General features: G+C 40.9%; 2 protein-coding genes across 4 annotated transcripts in view; one reads left to right on the forward strand and one right to left on the reverse strand.

Annotated features, from left to right (window-relative positions):
- FKBP6 (FKBP prolyl isomerase family member 6 (inactive)) overlaps positions 1–3,649 on the reverse strand; it is a 40,420-nt gene extending 36,771 nt beyond the window's left edge. For both annotated transcript variants that reach the window (XM_056558649.1, XM_056558648.1), the window contains exon 1: positions 3,492–3,649. In XM_056558649.1, the coding sequence (XP_056414624.1) occupies positions 3,492–3,569 (78 nt within the window). In that variant the 5' untranslated portion in view covers positions 3,570–3,649. The remainder of the gene's footprint in view (positions 1–3,491) is intronic.
- Positions 3,650–3,759: 110 nt separating this feature from the next.
- TRIM50 (tripartite motif containing 50) overlaps positions 3,760–23,351 on the forward strand; it is a 41,809-nt gene continuing 22,217 nt past the window's right edge. The window contains exons 1-5 of one of the 2 annotated variants that reach the window (XM_056558646.1): positions 3,760–4,265; positions 5,607–5,675; positions 14,216–14,375; positions 16,276–16,696; positions 22,280–22,375. In XM_056558646.1, coding sequence (XP_056414621.1) covers positions 16,292–16,696; positions 22,280–22,375 — 501 coding nt within the window. In that variant the 5' untranslated portion in view covers positions 3,760–4,265; positions 5,607–5,675; positions 14,216–14,375; positions 16,276–16,291. Of the gene's footprint in view, positions 4,266–5,606; positions 5,676–14,215; positions 14,376–15,884; positions 15,952–16,275; positions 16,697–22,279; positions 22,376–23,351 lie in introns of those variants that run through there. The other variant, XM_056558647.1, reaches the window with a different exon arrangement.

Genomic DNA, 23,351 nt, shown 5'->3' on the forward strand with positions numbered 1-23,351 from the left:
AGGTGAAAATGGGTTTGGTCCTTAAGGGGTTTAGGTCAAATAAGCTTGGTCCTTAACCTGTTAAGGACCCAGGGCGTACCTGTACGTCCTGAGTCCAATCCTGATCTATAACGGGGCCCGGCCTCTAACAACGGCCGGGACCCGTGGCTAATAGTGCGCGGCATTCATTGTGGTGCTGCGCGCTATTAACCCTTTAGATGCAGCGTTCAAAGTTGAACGCCGAGTCTAAAATGAAAGTGAAACCATGCCGGTTAGCTCAGGGAGCTGTTCGGGATAGCCACGGTGAAATCGCGGCATCCCGAACAGCTTGCAGGACAGCCGGAGGGTCCCTACCTGCCTCCTCGCTGTCCGATCGCGGAATGACTGCTCAGTGCCTGAGATCCAGGCATGAGCAGTCAAGCGGCAGAATCATCGATCACTGGTTTCTTATGAGAAACCAGTGATCAATGTAAAAGATCAGTGTGTGCAGTGTTATAGGTCCCTATGGGAGCTATAACACTGCAAAAAAAAAAAGTGAAAAAAAAAAAAAAGTGAATGAATATCATTTAACCCCTCCCCTATTAAAAGTTTGAATCACCCCCCTTTTCCCATAAAAAAAAACAGTGTAAATAAAAATATACATATGTGGTATCGCCGTGTGCGAAAATGTCCGAATTATAAAAATATATCATTAATTAAACCGCATGGTCAATGGCGTACGCGCAAAAAAATTCTAAAGTCCAAAATAGTGCATATTTGGTCACTTTTTATATCATGAAAAAATGAATCAATAACGATCAATAAGTCCTATCAATGCAAAAATGGTACCGTTAAAAATTTCAGATCACGGCGCAAAAAATTAGCCCTCATACCGCCCCATACGCGGAAAAATAAAAAAGTTATCAGAAGATGACAATTTGAAACGTATACATTTTCCTACATAAGTAGTGTATCATTTTAATCATATGGTCCTACAGAATAAAGAGGTGTCATTTTTACTGAAAAATGTACTGTGTAGAAACAGAAGTCCCCAAAAGTTACAAAATAGTGTTTTGTTTTTCAATTTTGTCTCATAATGATTTTTTTTCCCGTTTCGCCATAGATATTTTGGTAAAATTACTGATGTCATTAGAAATTAGAATTGGTGGCGCAAAAAATAAGCCATCATATGGATTTTTAGGTGAAAAATTGAAAGAGATATGATTTTTTTTAAGGTAAGGAGGAAAAAATGAAAATGCAAAAACGGAAAAACCCCCGGTCCTTAACCCCTTAACGACGCAGGACGTATATTTACGTCCTGCGCCGGTTCCCGCGATATGAAGCGGGATCGCGCCGCGATCCTGCATCATATCGCGTCGGTCCCGGCGCTCATCAACGGCCGGGACCCGCGGCTAATACCACACATCGCCGATCGCGGCGATGTGTGGTATTAACCCTTTAGAAGCGGCGGTCAAAGCTGACCACCGCTTCTAAAGTGAAACTGAAAGTGACCCGGCTGCTCAGTCGGGCTGTTCGGGACCGCCGCGCTGAAACCGCGGCATCCCGAACAGCTGACCGGACACCGGGAGGGCCCTTACCTGCCTCCTCGTTGTCCGATCGGCGAATGACTGCTCCGTGCCTGAGATCCAGGCAGGAGCAGTCAAGCACCGATAATGCTGATCACAGGCGTGTTAATACATGCCAGTGATCAGCATGAGAGATCAGTGTGTGCAGTGTTATAGGTCCCTATGGGAGCTATAACACTGCAAAAACAAAGTAAAAAAAGTGTTAATAAAGGTCATTTAACCCCTTCCCTAATAAAAGTTTGAATCACCCCCCTTTTCCCATAAAAAAAATAAAACAGTGTAAAAACAATAAAAATAAACATATGTGGTATCGCCGCGTGCGTAAATGTCCGAACTATAAAAATATATCATTAATTAAACCACACGGTCAATGGCGTACGCGCAAAAAAATTCAAAAGTCCAAAAAAGCGTATTTTGGTCACTTTTTATACCATTAAAAAAAATGAATAAAAAGTGATCAAAAAGTCCGATCAAAACAAAAATCATACCGATAAAAACTTCAGATCACGGCGCAAAAAATGAGTCCTCATACCGCCCTGTACATGGAAAAATAAAGTTATAGGGGTCAGAAGATGACATTTTTAAACGTATAAATTTTCCTGCATGTAGTTATGATTTTTTCCAGAAGTGCGACAAAATCAAACCTATAAAGTAGGATATCATTTTAATCGTATGGACCTACAGAATAATGATAAGGTGTAATTTTTAGCGAAATATGCACTGCGTAGAAACGGAAGCCCCCAAAAGTTACAAAATGGCGGGTTTTTTTCGATTTTGTCGGACAATGATTTTTTTTTCCGTTTCGCCGTGCATTTTTGGGTAAAATCACTAATGTCACTGCAAAGTAGAATTGGCGACGCAAAAAATAAGCCATAATATGGATTTTTAGGTGGAAAATTGAAAGGGTTATGATTTTTAAAAGGTAAGGAGGAAAAAACGAAAGTGCAAAAACTGAAAAACCCTGAGTCCTTAAAGGAGTAGTCCAGTGGTGACTCAGGTGAGCAACTTATCCCCTATCCTAAGGATAGGGGATAAGTTGCGGGGGGTCCGACCGCTGGGGCCCCCTGCGATCTCCTGTACGGAGCCCCGACAGCCCGCAGGAAGGGGGCGTGTCGACCTCCGCACGAAGTGGCGGCCGACACGCCCCCTCAATACAACTCTATGGCAGAGCCGAAGCGCTGCCTTCGGCAATCTCCGGCTCTGCCATAGAGATGTATTGAGGGGGCGTGTCGGCCGCCGCTTCGTGCGGGGGTCGACACCCGCTATCTGGGCCGAGAGCCGGGGCCCCGTACAGAGAGATCGCAGGGGGCCCCAGCGGTCGGACCCCCGCGATCTCAAACTTATCCCCTATCCTTAGGATAGGGGATAAGTTTTTCACCACTGGACTACCCCTTTAAGGGGTTAAGGTGTTAAAGAAAAGTTAAATTCTGAAGTACCCCTTAAAAAAGAAAAAATAATGTCATTTTTTTTTGTCCAGCCAGATCAAATAAACGCACACCAGACAAAAACTAGACGAGCCCCATTAAAGTCAATAGGACTCGAGTTTTCTGGCCCCAAACTGAGCCTCCGATACAGCTGTGAATGAGGCCTTAGCACGATAGATGATCTGTGATGTGAGCAATGAGGCAGCCTTACTACAAAAATGTCTTTTATTAAGACAATATAGGGGTGGAGAGGGTTAAAGCGGACTTTGAGAGTCCAGGGCACAGAGATCCCCGTCCTCAGAGTCTCCTAAGGGTTACTGCACTGTACTCCATGAAAAACATGCAAAGGGCAGAAGTATTCTATAGGAAAGATCCGACCAGTTGCTATCACCAACTCCCGCCAATCATTTTCATAGAGCAGAGGTGATGCCATGACCGAGCTGTGCGGAGACATTGATAAAACGCAGAGGAAGACTAATAAGTCGCCGGGCGATGAGCGGACACCTCTGCGCTGCGCTCTCACCAGTCCATGGCTGACTCGGCTCCTGGGGGCCCGAGGATGTCCCGGGATTTCTCCGTGATACCTTACTCCTGTCTCCATGTCGGCTCCTCCCGCCACGCGACACCTCCCCGAGCCCTGAGATCACCGACCTAGCGCCCTCTAGTGAACGTGTGGGTAGGATCAGCCAATCACAGCTCAAGTCCTGTCACGAGCGCAGCAGTTCAGCCAATCAGCGCGCCCTCTGTCTCTGAGGGAATATTTAACTATTTCCTTGCTTATCTTAAATTAAATGTAACTGAATAAAAAGAAGCAAAAAATAGTTTTAGGGTATGTTCACACAGGGCTTCTCTTCTGTTCACACAGGGCTTCTCTTCTGTTCACACAGGGCTTCTATTCTGTTCACACAGGGCTGAAGTTAATTGGGAAAATGTACATAAAATCTGTGGCATTTCAGTCCTGTGAGAACATACCCTTGGGGGCCCATGGGCTCTACAGAATTTCAGCTAGGAATTTCCCAACCAAGGCTGATTATATTAGTGTGCTGTGTATAAGGGGGCCGACCCGGGAAAATAGTAGGATGGGTAAAGGGCGGAACAAAAAAAAAAAAAAAAAAAAACAAGGAGCTGCCCCAAACCAGCAAGGCATGTGGCATGCTGGGATTTGTAGTTTTCAGCACAGCAAGAAACAGGAAATAGAAGAAAAGATAGGAAAACAAAGTGGGGGATAAAAAGACAACAAAGAACGGAAATAGAGTAGGCTAAACAACAACAATAGAAATGAAACAAAGCAAATAGGGTAAGTCAAAAATGGAAAAACACGTTGACCACTGGAGTACCCCTTTAAAGCTCTATGGGAGAGCCGAAGATTGCCAAATGGCTCTCTCGTAGAGCTGTATGGAGGGGACGTGGTGGCTCCCGCTTCGGGCGGGGGTCGTGACGCGCTCCTGTGCTGGAGACCCGGGGCTCAAAACCGGAGATCGTGGGGGGCCCCATTGCTCGGATCCCCTGCAATCTGAAATGTATCTCCCATCCTTCCGATAGGGGGTAAGTTTTTAATCATGATACTGGTCCTTTAAACAGTTGTGTGTGTATGGGCCTCTATACTTACTAAGGGATTTTGACACACAGGCCAAGGCTAAGGTTTGCAATTCTGATTGACATTAGCCCCTTAAGGACCAAGCCCATTTTGGCCTTAAAGGGGTACTCAAGTGGAAAACTTATTTTTTTAATCAACTGGTGCCAGAAAGTTAAACAGATTTGTAAATTACTTTTATTAAAAAATCTTAATACCAGTACTTATTAGCTGCTGAATACTACAGAGGAAATTATTTTCATTTAGGAACACAGAGCTCTCTGCTGACATCATGACCACAGTGCTCTCTGCTGACATCATGACCACAGTGCTCTCTGCTGACATCATGACCACAGTGCTTTCTGCAGACATCTCTGCCCATTTTAAGAGCAGGAGAAAATCCCCACAGCAAACATATACTGCTCTGGACAGTTCCTAAAATGGACAGAGATGTCAGCAGAGAGCACTGTGCTCGAGATGTCAGCAGAGAGCTCTGTGTTCCAAAAAGAAAATAATTTCCTCTGTAGTATTCAGCAGCTAATAAGTACTGGAAGGATTAAGATTTTTAATAGAAGTAATTTACAAATCTGTTTAACTTTCTGGCACCAGTTAATTAAAAAAAAAAAAAAAAGTTTTCCACCGGAGTTCCCCTCTAAGGACCAGGCCAATTTTATTTTTGCATTTTCATTTTTTCCTCCATACCTTATAAAAATCATAACTTTTATATTTTCATCCACAGACCCATATGAGGGCTTGTTTTTTACGTGACCAAGTTTACTTTATAATGACATCACTCATTTTACCATAAAATGTACGGCGCAACCCAAAAAATATTATTTATGTGGGGAAATTGAAAAGAATTGCAAATTTTGGAAGGTTTTGTATTCACGCTGTACACTTTACGGTAAAAATTACATGTTTTCTTCATTCTGTGGGTCAATACGATTAAAATGATACCCATGTTATATGCTTTTTTTTTTTATAATTGTACTGCTTAAAAAAAATCTCAAACTATTTATTTATGTATGTATTTAATTATTTTTTAATTCAACGGTTTTTATTCAGAATTAAAAGAGAACAGGAACAAACAGAGTATGCAGGGATCAAAAATCATGAGCTATCACAGTGGACCAGGTCAGTATCACAGTGGACCAGGTCAGTCACAGCAATACAATAGTAAACATGCTCAAATAACAGCTGTAGTATGGTAGTAAAAAAAAAAAAAATGAAGTAGAAAACCCAGGAGCTATGCAATAGTAAACTAAGAACTCAATGGAAACTACTTGTAGCAAATTGGAACAGTAGCTCCGGAGAGAGAACAACGAAAAAACACATGCACAACCATAAAAGACAAATACAGGCAACACCACAAAACAACACAAGTACTGGAAAGGGAGGGGGATGACGGCAAAACCATGGGAGGGAAAACAGAGACACAAGAAAATACAAGGGGAGGACAGAAAAGACCGAAAGACCAGGAGATCATCAACCGCCAGAGAAAGAAGAGCGAGTGGGAGAGCAGAACTCCAGCCAGGGGAGCCAAGTGGCAGTGTATCGGTCCACTTCCCGTGGGGCAATGGCTAGGAGTTCCTCCATTTGTTGGGTCTAAAAAAAATCTTAACAAAATTAATGTTTTAAAATTGCCCTATTTTGACCACCTTTTAACTTTCTCATTTTTCTATATATGTGGCGGTATGAGGGCTCATTTTTTGCACCGTGATCTGTAGTTTTTATCGGTACCACTTTTGCTTATATTTAACTTTTTATTCATTTTTTATAAATTGTTTTAAAAAAAAAAGCAGCAATTTGGACTTTTTTTTACGTTTACGCCGTTCACCGTACGGGATAATTAACAAAATATTTTGATAGTTCAGACTTTTACACATGCGGCAAAATTAAATATGTTTATAATTTTTTTACGCTTTATGGGGGTAAAATGGGGAAAAGGGACGATTTAAATTTTTATTGGGGGAGGGGATTTTTCTAATTTTTTTACATTTTTTTTTTATTTTTTACACTTTTTATGTCCCCATAGGGGACTATTTATAGCAATCATTTGATTGCTAATACTGTTCAGTGCTACGCGTAGGGCATCAGTATTATTGGCAATCTTCTGCTCTGGTCTGCTCAATCTCAGTACACAAAGTACACAATCAATAAAAGTAGGAGTATTATAACAATGCTTGTGAGCAAGATAGTAAGTGTGCATGGACAACCCTGCAATACATGCATTTGCTTACAGAAGTATAAAAATAGATGCGTTTTCTGGTGTCCATGTGAACAGCGGTATAAAAGAAGTTAATACCAATAGAAAAATATTTTATAAGATAAAGAGGGAATAAATATACCACCGTGCACATAGACATATAGAAGGAATTGCAGCATGTTTAACTAAATATAGCAATGATCAGTACAGTATAGAGGATTATTATCTCATAAACTGAACACGCAAGAGAAGGTTATTGTTAGGATTCGGCTAGCTGGACGTGGATCCTCTGTGTAAGCGAGGGATTGGCGTGGACCGGTTCTAGGTTGCTACTGGTATTCACCAGAGCCCGCCGCAAAGCGGGATGGTCTTGCTGCAGCGGTAGCAACCAGGTCGTATCCACCGGCAATGGCTCAACCTCGCTGACTGCTGAGAAGGCGTGGGACAGACGGACTACGCAGAGGCAAGGTCAGACGTAGCAGAAGGTCGGAGCAGGCGGCAAGGTTCGTAGTCAATGGCGATAGCAGAAGATCTGGAACACAGGCTTTGGACAACACTAAACGCTTTCTCTGGCACAAGGCAACAAGATCCGGCGAGGAAGGGAAGGGGAAGTGAGGTTATATAGACAGGGAGCAGGTGGAGGCTAATTGGACTGATTGGGCCAGGCACCAATCATTGGTGCACTGGCCCTTTAAATCTTAGAGAGCTGACGCGCGCGCACCCTAGAGAGCGGAGCCGCGCGCCAGGACGTGGCAGCCGGGGACCGGGACGGGTAAGTGGCTTGGGATACGATTCGCGAGCGGGCGCGTCCCGCTATGCGAATCGCATTCCCGTCGTGAATGTCAGTGCAGCGCTCCCGGTCAGCGGGTCTGACCGGGGCGCTGCAGAGAGGAGAACGCCGCGAGCGCTCTGGGGAGGAGCAGGGACCCGGAGCGCTCAGCGTAACAGCTATATATAAAAAAGAAAAACAGATGTAAAACATAAATAGCCGCAGAATTATAAGAACAGGCTATAGCAATATCAATAAACATATATGATATATAAGATTAAATTTAAACCATAAGTATTGATACTGCAGTATATTAGTAGTGTAAGATTACATCCAACCTTTTGTTAAGACCATTCGGGACCCTTGTATCTAGTTTTAGAATCCAATATATTTCCCTATCCATAAGTTTTTTTCTGTGATCTCCTACTCTTTTTGGACAGAATACTCTTTCAATACCTTGTAATTTGATATTCGACCAATTTCCAGCATGACATTCTGCAATGTGTTTTGAAATCATGGAGACATTTCTACTGTTAAAATGCGGAATGTCAGAAAGGTGTTTTCTAATTCGTGTTTTAAGTGTGTTAGTAGTACACCCTACGTACTGCACCATACAAAACTCACAGGTAAATAAATAAACTACATATTTCGTATTACAATTAATATAATGTTTTATCCAAAAAGAGTCTTGATAGGTGCAGGACACAAAGGTGGAGGAGGACGACATGACTTCACAACACCTGCATTTTCTGTGGCCACACTTGTAAGTGCCTTTATATTCTTACCATATCGGGTTAGACTGTGATCTTTCAGAAAATAGACTAGGGGACAACCTTTGTCCCAGGGTGGGCGCTCTACGGGCCAAGCAACTGTAGCCCCATGTCAGGGCGGGTGCTACCGTCTGATCCGCGAGTATTATGGGCATTTATTTGTTGATGATTGTACATATAGATTTGTATTGCATACTGTAGGATGTGGAAAAGACTACTTTTTGATCCGGTATACACTCAGATTTAGGGGATTTTATGCCACTAGGAAAAATCATATTCTTTCTATTTTTTATTGATGGCTGAATTATAAGCTCTATCTATATTCCACCTGGGATACCCTCTCTGAAGTAAACGGTTTTTGATGTTGTGTGCCGTACAGTTCCTTCTGGCTCGTATCATCTCCCCCATGGGTATATTGTTAACCACATGGGGAGGATGACACGAGTCCGCGTGGAGGATGGAGTTCACAGCAGTATCTTTTCTGTATGTTTTAGTAAATATAGAACGTGACTGGGTATCACCCACCAACTGTAGATCCAAAAAAGCAATCTCAGTTAAATGTTGGTGAACTGTAAAAACCAAACCCAAGGAATTGTCGTTAAGAAATTCTGTAAACCCCTGTATGGCCGCCATATCCGACCCCCAGATAAACAAGAGGTCGTCAATATAGCGGCCATACCATGAGATGCACTTGGCATAGGGATTATGGGGAACGAAGAGATTCTCCCTCTCCCACCAACACATATAAATGTTGTCGAGAGAGGGAGAGAACTTCACCCCCATCGAAGCTCCAGTGATCTGCAGGTAGTATCGGCTATTAAACATAAAGTAATTATGAGAAAGAAGAAATTCAACTACTACGACGAGATACTCCTGCAGACCACTGGGATAAGATGTAAAACTGGAAAGAAACCACCGCAGTGATTTGACTGCCAAATTATGGGGTATGATAGAATATAGTGCAGTCACATCTGCGGTGATCCCATGTGACATTCCTGCCACACAAAACCATCAAATGCTGTTAGGACATATTGTGTGTCCTTGATGTAACCGGGCATATGGGGAATATAGGGTTGCAGCATATTGTCAGTCCAGGCACATAGCCTCTCATTGAGAGACCCTATGCCTGCCACAATGGGTCTCATTTGTGGTGGGAAACAGTTTTTGTGAATTTTGGGCAAAGAGTGGAATATTACCACTACAGGATGTTCAGGAATTAAATAATCAGCAACATAAGTATTGATACTGCAGTATATTAGTAGTGTAAGATTACATCCAACCTTTTGTTAAGACCATTCGGGACCCTTGTATATACTGCAGTATCAATACTTATGGTTTAAATTTAATCTTATATATCATATATGTTTATTGATATTGCTAAAGCCTGTTCTTATAATTTTGCGGCTATTTATGTTTTACATCTGTTTTTCTTTTTTATATATAACCTTCTCTTGCGTGTTCAGTTTATGAGATAATAATTCTCTATACTGTACTGATCGTTGCTATATTTAGTTAAACATGCTGCAATTCCTTCTATATGTCTATGTGCACGGTGGTATATTTATTCCCTCTTTATCTTATAAAATATTTTTCTATTGGTATTAACTTCTTTTATACCGCTGTTCACATGGACACCAGAAAACGCATCTATTTTTATACTTCTGTCAGCAAATGCATGTATTGCAGGGTTGTCCATGCACACTTACTATCTTGCTCACAAGCATTGTTATAATACTCCTACTTTTATTGATTGTGTACTTTTTATATATTTTAGACAATATAATAAATGTTTTTCTTTTAACCATTTGTTCACACTATATGACATGGATATGTACACTCTCTTAAATTTCTGTGTTTTCTCTATGTGAATGGTTCCGATCGTGAATGGGAGTTGCCGGTGATTGATTGTCCCTGAGCACCTGCCTTCACTCTCGGAACCATATATAAGGGTTCTTAGAACTCCTAATCATTGTACAACTAGGGCCAGCACCTGGCCGAAACGCGTCACTTCCTCCCTGTACCTGTTTCCTCGTTGATGTGAATAAAGCCGTATCTTCCTGAGCTGAGCTGGAGTTCTTCTCTTTCTTTGTGACCAATTGTACTTTGTAATGACATCATTTGTGAGGCAAAATTGAAAAAAAAAAAACACAAAACGCCATTTTGCAACATTTCAGCGCTTATGTTTCTATGCAGGAATTAAATTTGTGACCAGAGCCTCAGAAGAGGTGCATATTTACAGTATATATGCTGATCCCATAGAAATAGCTGCATCAGTATACATAGAGCTGGCGCGGATTCTGGGATGACGAGTGATGTCCGCCTGCGCAACAGCAGGGGCGTCACTCGTCATCCAGAGAGCTGGCCACTCAGTGAGGTCCGACGCTGATTTTTTCTTTTCAGGGAAGGGGTTGGGGAGGCCTTATATTCAGGAGGTGTTATATTCGGGAGGAGGCCTTATATTTAGCCAGAATGCTAAAGGAACAATAGGTCTTATTTTCTGGGAAAGATGTTAGTACATAGATACCACTGTGCTGAAATAAAACAAATGGTGCTGTGAAACTAGTTATGGTGAGTTGGCCTCTTATGGACAAAACACACAAGTAGCCGGTAGCACAGCGTGTAAGAGCACCCTAACTGCAGATAATGAATACCATCTGATGCCATGTGTTAGGATGGGTCTCCATAAGACATTGCAAATTATTTTATATGTATGTTTGTGGAGAGGCCTTGTCGGAAGATAATACTATTACAAAAAATACAATTTTAATACAGCCGCAATACAACCCTGTCATTGTTATGTGAAATCACATGTGGTGCATGTCGCTCTACAGAAATGAACTACACGAAATATGGCAGCATAGCCTTACATTGCATTACAATATTGCGTTGAACGTGTTCCTGTAGGGTCAAATTAAATCATGCAAATTAAATCATGGTAAAATATTCTAAAGCAATATATCAAAATGTAGTTTTAATTCTTTTATCTTCAAAGTTTCAACCTCTAAGGGCTCATTCACACTAAAGAACCTCCTCCCAATAATATTTCATCTGTAGTGGGAGCCAGTCGGAAATGTGCTGTATGTATCCATAAACTGCAATGCATTCCAAAGCGTATTCCATTTAAATAATGAACATGTTCATTATTTCGGGGGAGTCTGGGACGTGGAAATTCCGTAGTGTGAATGGTGCAGCAGAATCCCATTGAAGACAATGGATGAAGGGGCTGAAGCCCCGGGTCATGCACCCATTGCTCCGGGTCTGGCTCAGGCTCCCTCACTAATGGGGATCAGGGATACTTGGTTCTGATACCCAGATAAGTGAGCACTGCTTCAGCTGTATGTGTTTACGTGTATATAAGTGAAAGTTGCTTGTCATTGTAAGCCTCAGAACCTGTTTTCCTATCCTTCCATATCTGCGATTAAATATTTGTTGAACCATCTATAGTGGTATGTTCTGATTTGTACTTTTATGTGGAAATCCAAGAAATAAGTAAATCCAGCAGAACACCAATGTAGTGAAAAACGGTAAGGAGGTTTATTCACCCAAAGGCTGAGAAAGGCTGTAATTGGACAGCCGAAACGTCGCATGACTTTGGGTGAATAAACCTCCATACCGTTTTTGACTACATTGGTGTGCTGCTGGATTTACTTATTTCTTGGATTTCTACCTTATGACTCCCGACCAGAGTCTATACCGGCTTGCACCCGGCATCTGAGCAACCTTCAAGTTGTGCTGCTTCTTCCTCTGTACCCTGTAGCTACTTTTATGTGGATATATATCTGGTTTGTTATGTTTGTACTTTTAGTGACTTTATTAATTGTTACATTTTACTTCTAGGTCCAGGATATACCATAATGGACCTGTAGTATATCTGTTCTGATCACTGGTCAGTGTTTTCTGCAGTTTATTTATTTTTCTTTAGGTTGTGACCTGTGTCATCTATTTGGGGCTCTGTATCCTTGATTATCTGCTTTCTGATTACTTTGGTACAGGCCAACCTAATGGTGGAAGTGCCTGCCTATTGTGAGGGATTAACCTACTGAACCTACCTACTTTAACTGTGCGGGTCACCAAGGGGGTATTTTTACAATTTGGGGGCCTATATATGGGTGTGGTAACCCTTGGGGGGTGTATGGTAGTGGTGGTATGGTATCGGTATATGAGGGGTTAATGTTAACCCTATAGTTCGTGACGCCAGGCTGAGGGCTGGTATGCTGATGCTCTGGCCTATCGCCGTCCTTCCCAGTAACGATAGGTGCATGAAATGACTGAAGGTCCACAAGGAGATTGAACTTGAACTTGAACAACTTTACTTAAGTGCTTGCGATACATCCAAGGCACAGTAACAGTCTTGTACAAACAGTCCTTATATTGCTTAGTGACTGACAGTTGTTGCGGACCTTGAGCTATTTAGACAGTCTCTGAATTTAGGGTAGATATTTGCAGATCCGTCCGGATATAGGGGTTATATTAGGTCCGGTGATGCGGCAGAGTGTCTGGGAATTGATACACCCTATATTCTGAATTACTCAGCCGTTGCCGTAAGGCTCGGGCGCAACTCACTGCGTTAGTTGCTGTACAGGTCTTTCCACGTCAGGAGTACAGGAGCAAGAGAGAGAAAACATGGCCACCGCTCCCTTATATGCGGGGCAAATACGATTGGTCCGAAATTCTGTCACTCACCATTACAGAGAGTAATGGGATTGCTTACGTCACAGGGCCTCCAAAGTTCCTTAAGCTTAATACCATAGAGTTTACCTAGTCATGTGAACCGCAGGTTCTGCAATGCTGTGGAACAGGTAATTAACTATTTATCTACATATATATTACTGTATTTACATTACCTTTACATAAATTACTGGTCTATGAGCTGGAATAGAGAGACTACATCACAGGGATCCCTACATCCTAGGGACTCTGGCTATGGGGACCCACACATACATAGGTACCGTATAAGATGCGGTACCGGGACACCACATGGGGAGATTGTGTAGAGGTGGAGTGGGAGCTGGAAAAATGCGGAGTCTAAGATTTTTGTCAGATTTTTGTCTGATTGGCTTCTGTAGCCATGACAACGGAGGCCATTGCGAGACCTCTGGTTGCAATGGCTACCATCGGCTTTGCAGGGTGCCGATGAAAGGCAAAGGGTACCCACTTCCTCTGTCACCCTATAGATGCTGGTATCAGACTGACCACAGCATTTAAAGCACCCACTCTGCAGTCGTAGTATGGGGCAGGCAGAACAGGTTCCATAATTTCATATTCCCTGCCTGCAGCCGTGATTGGTCGACCAATCACGGCTTCCAGTGGGGAATGTGAACAGGAGGTGGGCACAAGCTCCAGGGTGAGGTCTTCTCTGACAGCACCAATCACCCTTATCTTCCAGGCAACCGAAGGACTGATTGCTCGCACATTCTGGATCATTTTAACACTCCCAATCAGAGAGGTCCCATCTTCAGAGACTCTTAAAAAAAAACTCCAAACTCATGGGGGGTCTTGGGGTCCAGGCCTTGAGCTGTGTAAGGGGCCCTACATTTTTGATGGTAGCCCTGCCTGTTATAGATACAGTCCTGATTAGAAAAAGACAGTAGAGACTGGAATTGTGCTACCAGTACCTCTATCTAGTGTGAGTGAGGTTCCCCACAGCATAATTTAGCCACTGCAAAGCAGGGAATCTAAATAATTACAGTAAATCCACAAAAAAAAAACAACATATGTCCACAAGTTGTGTGCAATATTCCGCAACGAAGCTGAACTGAAATAAGGCAAAACCTATGGATTGGTATGATACCGTTTAAGAAAGCAGCCATATATTGAGAATGCCAGCCAAGTAAGGGCCTGGTATATAATGTGTGATCTCTTGAGTGTTTTTTCTCTACTTTCCACTTGCTACCTCTGTTAGGGTTAATATTAGCTTTTGTTCTCCAAGCTTATTGTTCCTCACAGTACCTCCTGCCCACTATTAGATTATGAAATGACTGCACCCACCTCACATGACTGGTAGATAAGGAAGCACTGGAGTTGTTACACACAAGTACTATACGTACATTTCCAAAGACCGTGCTGGCTGCTCGCTGACCAAACAGCAGGTATGTTCTTCAGACTATGGATAAACCCTTCACTTTACATGATTTCTGTGTTTATTATACATGCCACCAGTTTTTGATACAGAATTGATCTACAGTGAAGGAAAAAAATGTTTGTTCTAACAAATAAATGTTCAGTCTATAATTTTAAAGGTAGGTTCCTTTGAACATTGGGAGACAGAATAACGACCAAAAAATCTGAAAAAAAATACATTTCAATCAAGTTATAAATTGATTAGTATTTTTCTTGGTCAAATGGGTATTTGTCCCCTTTGCAAAACCCTTGTTGGCAATAACAGAGGTCAGACATTTCTTGTAGTTGGCCACTGGGTTTGCTCACATCTCAGGAGCAATTTGGCCCACTCCTTTTTGCAGATGCTTTCCAAATCATTAAGGTTTGGAGGCGGACATCTGGAAACTCAAACCTTTAGCTTCTGCCACAGATTTTCTATGGGATTAAGGTCTGAACAGCCACTTTAGGACCTTAACATGCTGCTTCTTGAGCCACTCCTTAGTTGCCTTGGCCACATGTTTTGGGTCATTGTCATGTTAGAATACTCATCCATGACCCATTTTTAATGCCTATCACCCAAGATATGACCTCTTCATCGTCCCTTTGATGCAGTGAATTGTCCTGTCCCTTTAGCAGAAAGTCACCCCAAAGCATAATGTTTACACCACCATGTTTGATGGTGGGGATGGTGGCAGCATTTCTTCTCCTCCAAACACAGCCAGTTGAGTTGATGCCAAAGAGCTATGAATCATTCAGATGTTCATTGGCAAACTGCAGACAGGCCTGTACATGTGCTTTCTTGAGCAGGCTGACTTTGCAGGCACTGCAGGATTTCAGTCCTTCACGGCATAGTGCAGTGTTTCTCAAGCGCGGTCCTCGAGTACCCCCAACAGGTCGTGTTTTAAGGATTTCCTTAGTCTTTCACAGGTGATATAACTGTGGTGATGCCTGATTCACTGACCATAATTATATAACCTGTGACAGATTAAGGCAATCCTGAAAACTTGACATGTTTGGGGTACTTGAGGACCGTGCTTGAGAAACACTGGCGTAGTGTGTTACCAATTGTTTTTCTGATGAGTTTGGTCCCAGCTGCTTTGAGATAATTGGCAAGATCCTTCCATGTAGTTCTGGGATGATTCCTCACCGTTCTCATGATCATTGAAACTCCAAGAGATGAGCTCTTGCATGGAGCCCCCGACTGACAGTTTTTTTTCCCATTTGTGCAAACATCTTACCAAGCTGCTTAGTGATGTTCTTGTACCCCATTCCAGCCTTGCATAGGTCTACTGTTCAAATAAACCTACCATTAAAATTACAGATTGATAATTTCTTTGTCAGCAGGCAAACATACAAAATCATCAGGGGATAAAATATGTTTTTCGTGCACTGTATAAATCACATATACAGCACACTAGCAGCATTTTAGGGAAATTAATGGCACAATAGTAGGTCCAAAGCAATTAAAATTTATTCAAGTGAGTAGTGTGAAGAAAGAACAGCAGGTGATACAAAATATGGATGTTTCAGTCCTTCTGGACCTTGTCCCGCAATCTCAGTACAGCGGTAAGAAAATAATGAAAAAAAAATATTTATATATTTAAAAAAATAATGTAATTACAAAATATACATAGAAATGTACAAATGGCCTACAGTGAAAACATTTTTAGGGACATTATAGATACATAACTAATGCAAACGCTTTAGTGTAATGCTATTTTCATTTTACTTTTAATGATAAATATTTTACTTATATACTATAATATTATTATAAATAATGTTTGAATATTATTTATTAAGATTAAACATTTTTACATAAACATTACATTGCATTAATTTCATTATTTATTCTAGAGGTAAAAATGTCATGTTTCTGATGTTTTGCAGTAGGTCCATAAAAAGAAGAATGGCTTGTAATATAAGGCTTCCTCTATTGGAAAACCAGTTGACATGTCCAATCTGCCTGGAGGTATTTAAGGATCCTGCTATGTTGCAGTGTGGTCACTCCTACTGCAGAGAATGCCTGTGGGGACTGATGAAGGAATCGCAAATCCTTCTGTTATGCCCTGTGTGTCGGCAAGAAGTAGACTACAGCTCCTCTCCTCCTAATGTTACACTGAAGCGTCTCATTGAGACCCTGAAGATACTGAGTGAGGAACAAGCAGCAACAGAGACATGTCCTAATCATAATAACCCACTGTGCCTATACTGTGAACAGGACCAAGAAGTCATCTGTGGTCTATGTGGAACTATTGGGGACCACCGACAACACCCAATCAAACCTCTCAGCAGTGTGTATAGTAGAATGAAGGTACATTTGACATTTTATGACTTGCAATCGACTAGAACACACATCTTACTTAAAGGGGTATTCCAGGAAAAAAAAATTATTTTTAAATATCAACTGGCTCCAGAAAGTTAAACAGATTTGTAAATTCTTCTATTAAAAAATCTTAATCCTTCTAATAAATATCAGCTGCTGAAGTTGAGTTGTTCTTTTCTGTCTGACAGCAGTGCTCTCTGCTGACATCTCTGCTTGTCTCGGGAACTGCACAGAGCAGAATAGGTTTGCTATGGGGATTTGCTTCTACTCTGGACAGTTCCCGAGATAGGTGTCATCAGAGAGCACTTAGACAGAAAAGAACAACTCAACTTCAGCAGTTCAGAAATACTGAAAGGATTAAGATTTTTTATTAGAAGTAATTTACAAATCTGTTTAACTTTCTGGAGCCCTTTGATATATATAAAAAAAGTTTTTCCCTGGAATACCCCTTTAAACCAAACACACATCAAGATTAGTCATTTCACCACTTGAGGATGCGTTGGAAACGACAAAGACAAGCCACAGGTGCAATAGAGAAGAAAGAACCAGCATTGCAGTCATCTGAAAAAGCTTCTTACTTTAATATAAATCCATTAGAAACAGGGAGGTATACATTTCTCAAACAAGACATGAAAATGCATTTAGGAAGGGGGGGGGGGTACCTTGTCAAGGCTTTGTTTTGCTTGCTTTGGAAATATTTCTCCTAGACATAATTCTCCAGGCCTCTGAAAGTTAAAGCTATCTTAGTAACCAAGGGCAATACATACTAGGCACCTCGATGGAACTAAAGATAAAAGAACCAGACAAAAGGTATACCAACCTTTCTTAAAGGGGTACTCTACTGGAAAGCTTTTTTTTAATCAACTGATGTCAGAAAGTTAAACAGAAATCTTAAGCCTTCCAATACTTATCAGCTGCTGTATGCTCCACAGAAATTTCCTTTCTGTCTGACCACAGTGCTCTCTGCTAACACCTCTGTCCATATCAGGAGCTGTCCAGAGCAGGATAGGTTTGCTATGGGGATTTGCTTCTACTCTGGACAGTTCCTAAAATGGACAAAGGTGTCAGCAGGGAGCACTGTGGTCAGACAGAAAGGAAATTCAAAAAGAAAAGAACTTCCTGTGGAGCATACAGCAGGAAGTACTGCAAGGATTAAGATTTTTTACTAGAAGTAATTTACAAATCTTACAATAGACGAATGTAGCCAGCAAATAAAATCCAGAGCTTATTGATATATCATTGAAAGTTCCATAGAAAGGCAGGTAGAGGAGTACATCAGGCAATATCACGTACAGTTACCAGCTTGGAGATGGGTCCCTTCACGCTAACGCGTTTCGGGACCCATCTCCAAGCTGGTAACTGTACGTGATATTGCCTGATGTACTCCTCTATCTGCCTTTCTATGGAACTTTTAATGATATATCAATAAGCTCCGGATTTTATGTGCTGGCTACATTCGCCTATTGTGCTGCTTGTCTTGAGGATTGCTGTGCACTGGAGGCTCAGGTGAGTTGATCAACTCCTTTTCTACTTAATTTACAAATCTGTTTAACTTTCTGGCACCAGTTAATGAAAAAAATAATTATTTCCAGTGGAGAAATCCTTTAAATAGAAGAAAGTGTTGAGGGGAACCTCCATCCTCCAGCTTTCTGTGCTTCAATTGGGGAAGGATGAAGGGATGTTTTTATTTCTCTCTTTTATGAACACCACTATCATTAAAGCTGCAACATATTTACAGTGTCTCTGTCATTTTAAAAAACATTGGCATGTCGCTAAGACATGTCAAAAGTTTTGTTTGGTCAGGGTCTCAGTGCTGAGACCCCTAACGGTCATTAGAACGAGTAGGGAGAAGCATGCCGTTATGCACCTTACTTTCCATCTCACAATAGAGGGGCCATCTAATGAAGCTGGATGGGGATTTCTGCAAACTATATTATACACTAGTGGAGTGTAAAACTGCATTCTTCTCCCTACTTGTCCTACTGATTGTGTGGGTCCCCCATACCCATACCAGTCAAAACATTTGATATGCCTCTGTGACATGTCAAATGTTTTTTTTTTTTTTTTATTTATTTATTTTTTTTATGCCAGGAGCACTTAAGCTAGGTTTCCACTTTTTTTTTTTTTTTTTTTTTTTTTTTACAAAATACACCAGAAGAAGCACCAGAAAAAACTGAATTTCCCTGCGATTTGTCATTTTTTTCTGGTGTTTTTTTTTGCCCCCTTGGCAGTTTTCCTGCGGGATGGCACCGTCTGGCCAATCACAACGCCAAGTAGCAAAAATGAATCAATGATGTGAAGTTCTATTCACATCACTGGCTGGCCAGAGTACAGAAGAGTGCCGCCTGCATCTCAGGAACATAAGTGCTGATCGCAATGGGTCTCAAAGGTGAAACCTGAGGCGATCTGTCCTTACTGCAGGTACTACTGATCCCAATATGGAGCACACTCTGTTCCATGCAGGGAGTAGTAGTAGTAGGAACATAATAATTTGCGAGAATATAGTTTAAAAAACATATTACACTGCACACTAATTTTACATCAAATTAATAAAAGGCTTTATGTGCATTATTAAATACATTATTAAAGGGGTACTTCGGTGGAAAACTTTTTTTTTTTTTTTTTTAAATCAACTGGTATCAGAAAGTTAAACAGATTTGTAAATTACTTCTATTAAAAAAAATCTTAATCCTTCCAGTACTTATTAGCTGCTGAATACAACAGAGGAAATTCTTTTATTTTTGGAACACAGTGCTCTCTGCTGAATCATGAGCACAGTGCTCTCTGCTGACATCTCTGTCCATTTTAGGAACTGTCCAGAGCAGCATATGTTTGCTATGGGGATTTTCTCCTACTCTGGTCAGTTCTTAAAATGGACAGAGATGTCAGCAGAGAGCACTGTACTCGTGATTCAGCAGAGAGCACTGTGTTCCAAAAAGAAAATAATTTCTTCTGTAGTATTCAGCATCTAATAAGTACTGGAAGGATTAAGATTTTTTAATAGAAGTAATTTACAAATCTGTTTAACTTTCTGGCTCCAGTTAATTAAAAAAAAAAAGTTTTCCATCAGAGTACCCCTTTAATAAAAAAAAGTTAACAAAAAAAATAGAAGGATACATTTTTATTTAAAAATTACATGGACCCCTTAGCCATTTTTAATATTGTCGGGTGCAGTTTTCAGTCCCTTCCCGCTTACATAAATTGGTCCCTGCTTGAAAAATAAAAAAAATGCTGTTCTAAAAAATATAGATTTCGTTCCCTACAATTCTTTCCATCCTTACTGTATGTTTTTTTTTTTTATGGTAATCTACGAAATTTAATTTAAAAAAAGCTAACTCCATCCCTTTTTTAGATCACTTAGGTGAAAAAAAAAAAGAGTAAAAACCGACCTCAGAAACGCCAATGGTAAAACCCACATGGCTTTTTTTGTGGCATTTTTTTTCACTCTCTTAGACTTCTATGGGAGAAAAATGCCAAGTTTTCCTGAAAAAACACCAAAGCCTCAACAAAAAAACACCAAACTGAAAAACTCCAAGTGGATATAGGTTTTGCAGTTCCCTATTGACTTGCATCTAACATCTGGCCGCAGCGTTTTTTCATAGAAAGGGCAGAATGGGTATTTTTATTGGTGTTTTTTGCAATAACAAAAAAACAATTGGAAACCTAGCCTGAAAGTGGTTACTAAGCTTTAGGGTACGTTCCCACACGGCGTAGTTGCTGCGTATTTGCTGCTGCGTATTTTATTTTCTCTGTTGAAGTCAATGGGTAGGAAAATACGCAGCACCAAATACGCAGCAAATACGCAGCAAAATACACCGTGTGGGAACGTACCCTAAGGGTACATTCCCACACGGCGTATTTGCTGCGTATTTGCTGCTGCATATTTTATTTTCTCTGTTGAAATCAATGGGTAGGAAAATACGCAGCACCAAATACGCAGCAAATACGCAGCAAAATACGCCGTGTGGGAACGTACCCTTAAACAACTTTTCCAGGACTGTTGTGTATACTCGAGGAGCAGCACTATTTCAGGCCTCCATATAACCTCTGCAGGCTCCAGTTTTTTTTTAATTGCTAGTGAGTGTAGACTAGCTGCTATGATGCCTCCCATAGCACAGTACTAAACAGTGTAAGTTGTGAATCAAGCACTTGGGTAAGATAGAAGATCTGTACTTTTCTTCTCTAATATAATATACTAAAGTTTTTCTTAATATATTTGCTTGTGCATTGTTGACAGGGCTCTTGTTCTGCTCCAAATCCCCTACAAAATTCCATGGGGAGAGGAAAAGGAGCCATTATTACATCCCCTGGCAGATGCTTTTCTTCCCCATCAACATTTATGTAATACACATGGCCAGGGGTGTTGCTAGGTCTCCAAAAGACCTGGGGTTAGAGCCCCCTTAGCCCCCCCCCCCCCCCCCCTTTAGCAACACCCCTGCACACGGCCACCTTTACAGTCAGCATTGGTGAAGCATTTGCTTCTCGCTGATTTGCAGAAGTGCAAGTGAATGCAACAGCCTGGATTATTTGATATGGCTGCTCTTAAAAAAAGACACAATTAGTCTATATTTTCTTTACCCATAAAGGGGTACTTCGGTGGAAAACTTTTTCTTTTATTTAAATCAACTGGTGCCAGAACGTTAAACAGATTTGTAAACAACTTCTATTAAAAATTCTTAATCTTTCCAGTACTTATTAGCTGCTGAATACTAGAGGAAATTCTTTTATTTTTGGAACACAGTGCTCTCTGCTGACATCATGAGCACAGTGCTCTCTGCTGACATCCCTGTCCATTTTAGGAATTATCCAGAGCAAAATATGTTTGCAATGGGGATTTTCTCCTTCTCTGGACAGTTCTTAAAATGGACAGATGTCAGCAGAGAGCACTGTGCTCGTGATGTCAGCAGAGAGCTCTGTGTTCCAAAAAGAAAACCATTTCCTCTGTAGTATTCAGCCGCTAATAAGTACTGGAAGGATTGAGATTTTTTTAATAGAAGTAATTTACAAATCTAAATATGCACGAGGAAAGAATTGAGGATGGCACTCACCCAGATGGAAGCTTCAAATATTCTTTATTGTACAAACACGGTGGCGGTGTCAGGCAGGAATGCCGAGGACAGGAACACTGAGGCCCTCGGCGTTCCTGCCTGTTCACCTGTCTGACACCGCCACCATGTTTGTACAATAAAGAATATTTGAAGCTTCCATCTGGGTGAGTGCCATCCTCAATTATTTCCTCGTGCATATTTGGATTTGTCTATCAGTCTTGGATTTTCACCTGTAGCTGTCTTAATAATTGCCGTACATACAGCAGTGCCAGATCGTGTATCTACTATTTGCTAATTTACAAATCTGTTTAACTTTCTGGCACCAGTTGATTTAAAAAAAAAAGTTTTCCACCGGAGTACCCCTTTAAAATCTGTAACTTCCTGGGATGCCATAACTCTTCCATAGTATTTTTTAGACTGGACATCATTCAGGCTTTCTTTTTTCTTCTAGTTATATTAATGTTGTTGCTTGACTGCAACTCTTGTTTCACATAATATATTACTATGCCATATTGCTTTATAGGAAGAAGTGTCTGCACTGATGACTGAGCTACAGAAAGAGAGAAGAGGCCTGGAGGAGCAGATAAGCAAACTCACCAACAACAAGACTCGGATCTTAGTGAGTTGGGGGCACATTACCTTAGGTTACATGATCAAAGGACTGGTTTGGTTTAGCCTGTTGTGTCATGCCAACTATAATTAAGTTTATGTCAGGCTACTTAAAGGGGTACTCCGGTGAAAACCTTTTTTCTTTTAAATCAACTGGTGGCAGAAAGTTAAACATATTTGTAAATGACTTCTATTAAAAAAATCTTAATCCTTCCTGTACTTATTAGCTGCTGAATACTACAGAGGAAATTCTTTTCTTTTTGGAATGCTCTCTGATGACATCACAAGCACAATTCTCTCTGCTGACGTTATTATAATAATAATGTTTTATTTATTGTTGTCCTTAGTGGGATTTGAACCCAAGTCCCCAGCACTGCAAGGCAGCAGTCTTCACCACTGAACCACCATGCTGCCCTTAGCATACATCTGCTGTGCATGGTTGCTAAAATGGACAGAGATGTCAGCAGAGAGCACTGTGCTCGTGATGTCATCAGTGTTCCAAAAAGAAAGGCATTTCCTCTGTAGCATTCAGCAGCTAATAAGTACTGGAAAGATTAAGATATTTTAATAGAAGTAATTTACAAATATGTTTACTTTCTGCCACCAGTTGATTTAAAAAAAAAAAAAGGTTTTCACCAGAGTACCCCTTTAAAGAAAAAAAATCTCTAGAAGTACACTTTAAACTTTGATAAAAGGGGCCCTTCAAAAACTTATGTATTTTATTTTACACTTGCATTATTGTCCATCGACCATAAAAAATGTGATTACAGATGAAAATGCAGGCATGAATTAAAATACTTCACTACATTTATTGGTGAACTTACCCTAAGAATGCTGTTTGATGAATCTTTCTAGTCTAAATTTAGACCAAGTACTAGTCGGCTTAAACAGTGCCTGAATTCTTGACAGAATTGTGAAAAAATTCTGCCACATTTTCAATTGTAAATCTGGGCCATTGTGTGAACATTTCCTTACTAATACATTAA

The sequence above is a fragment of the Hyla sarda genome, chromosome 2, assembly GCF_029499605.1.
Source record: "Hyla sarda isolate aHylSar1 chromosome 2, aHylSar1.hap1, whole genome shotgun sequence".
In the NCBI taxonomy this organism is placed as follows: Eukaryota; Metazoa; Chordata; class Amphibia; order Anura; family Hylidae; genus Hyla; species Hyla sarda.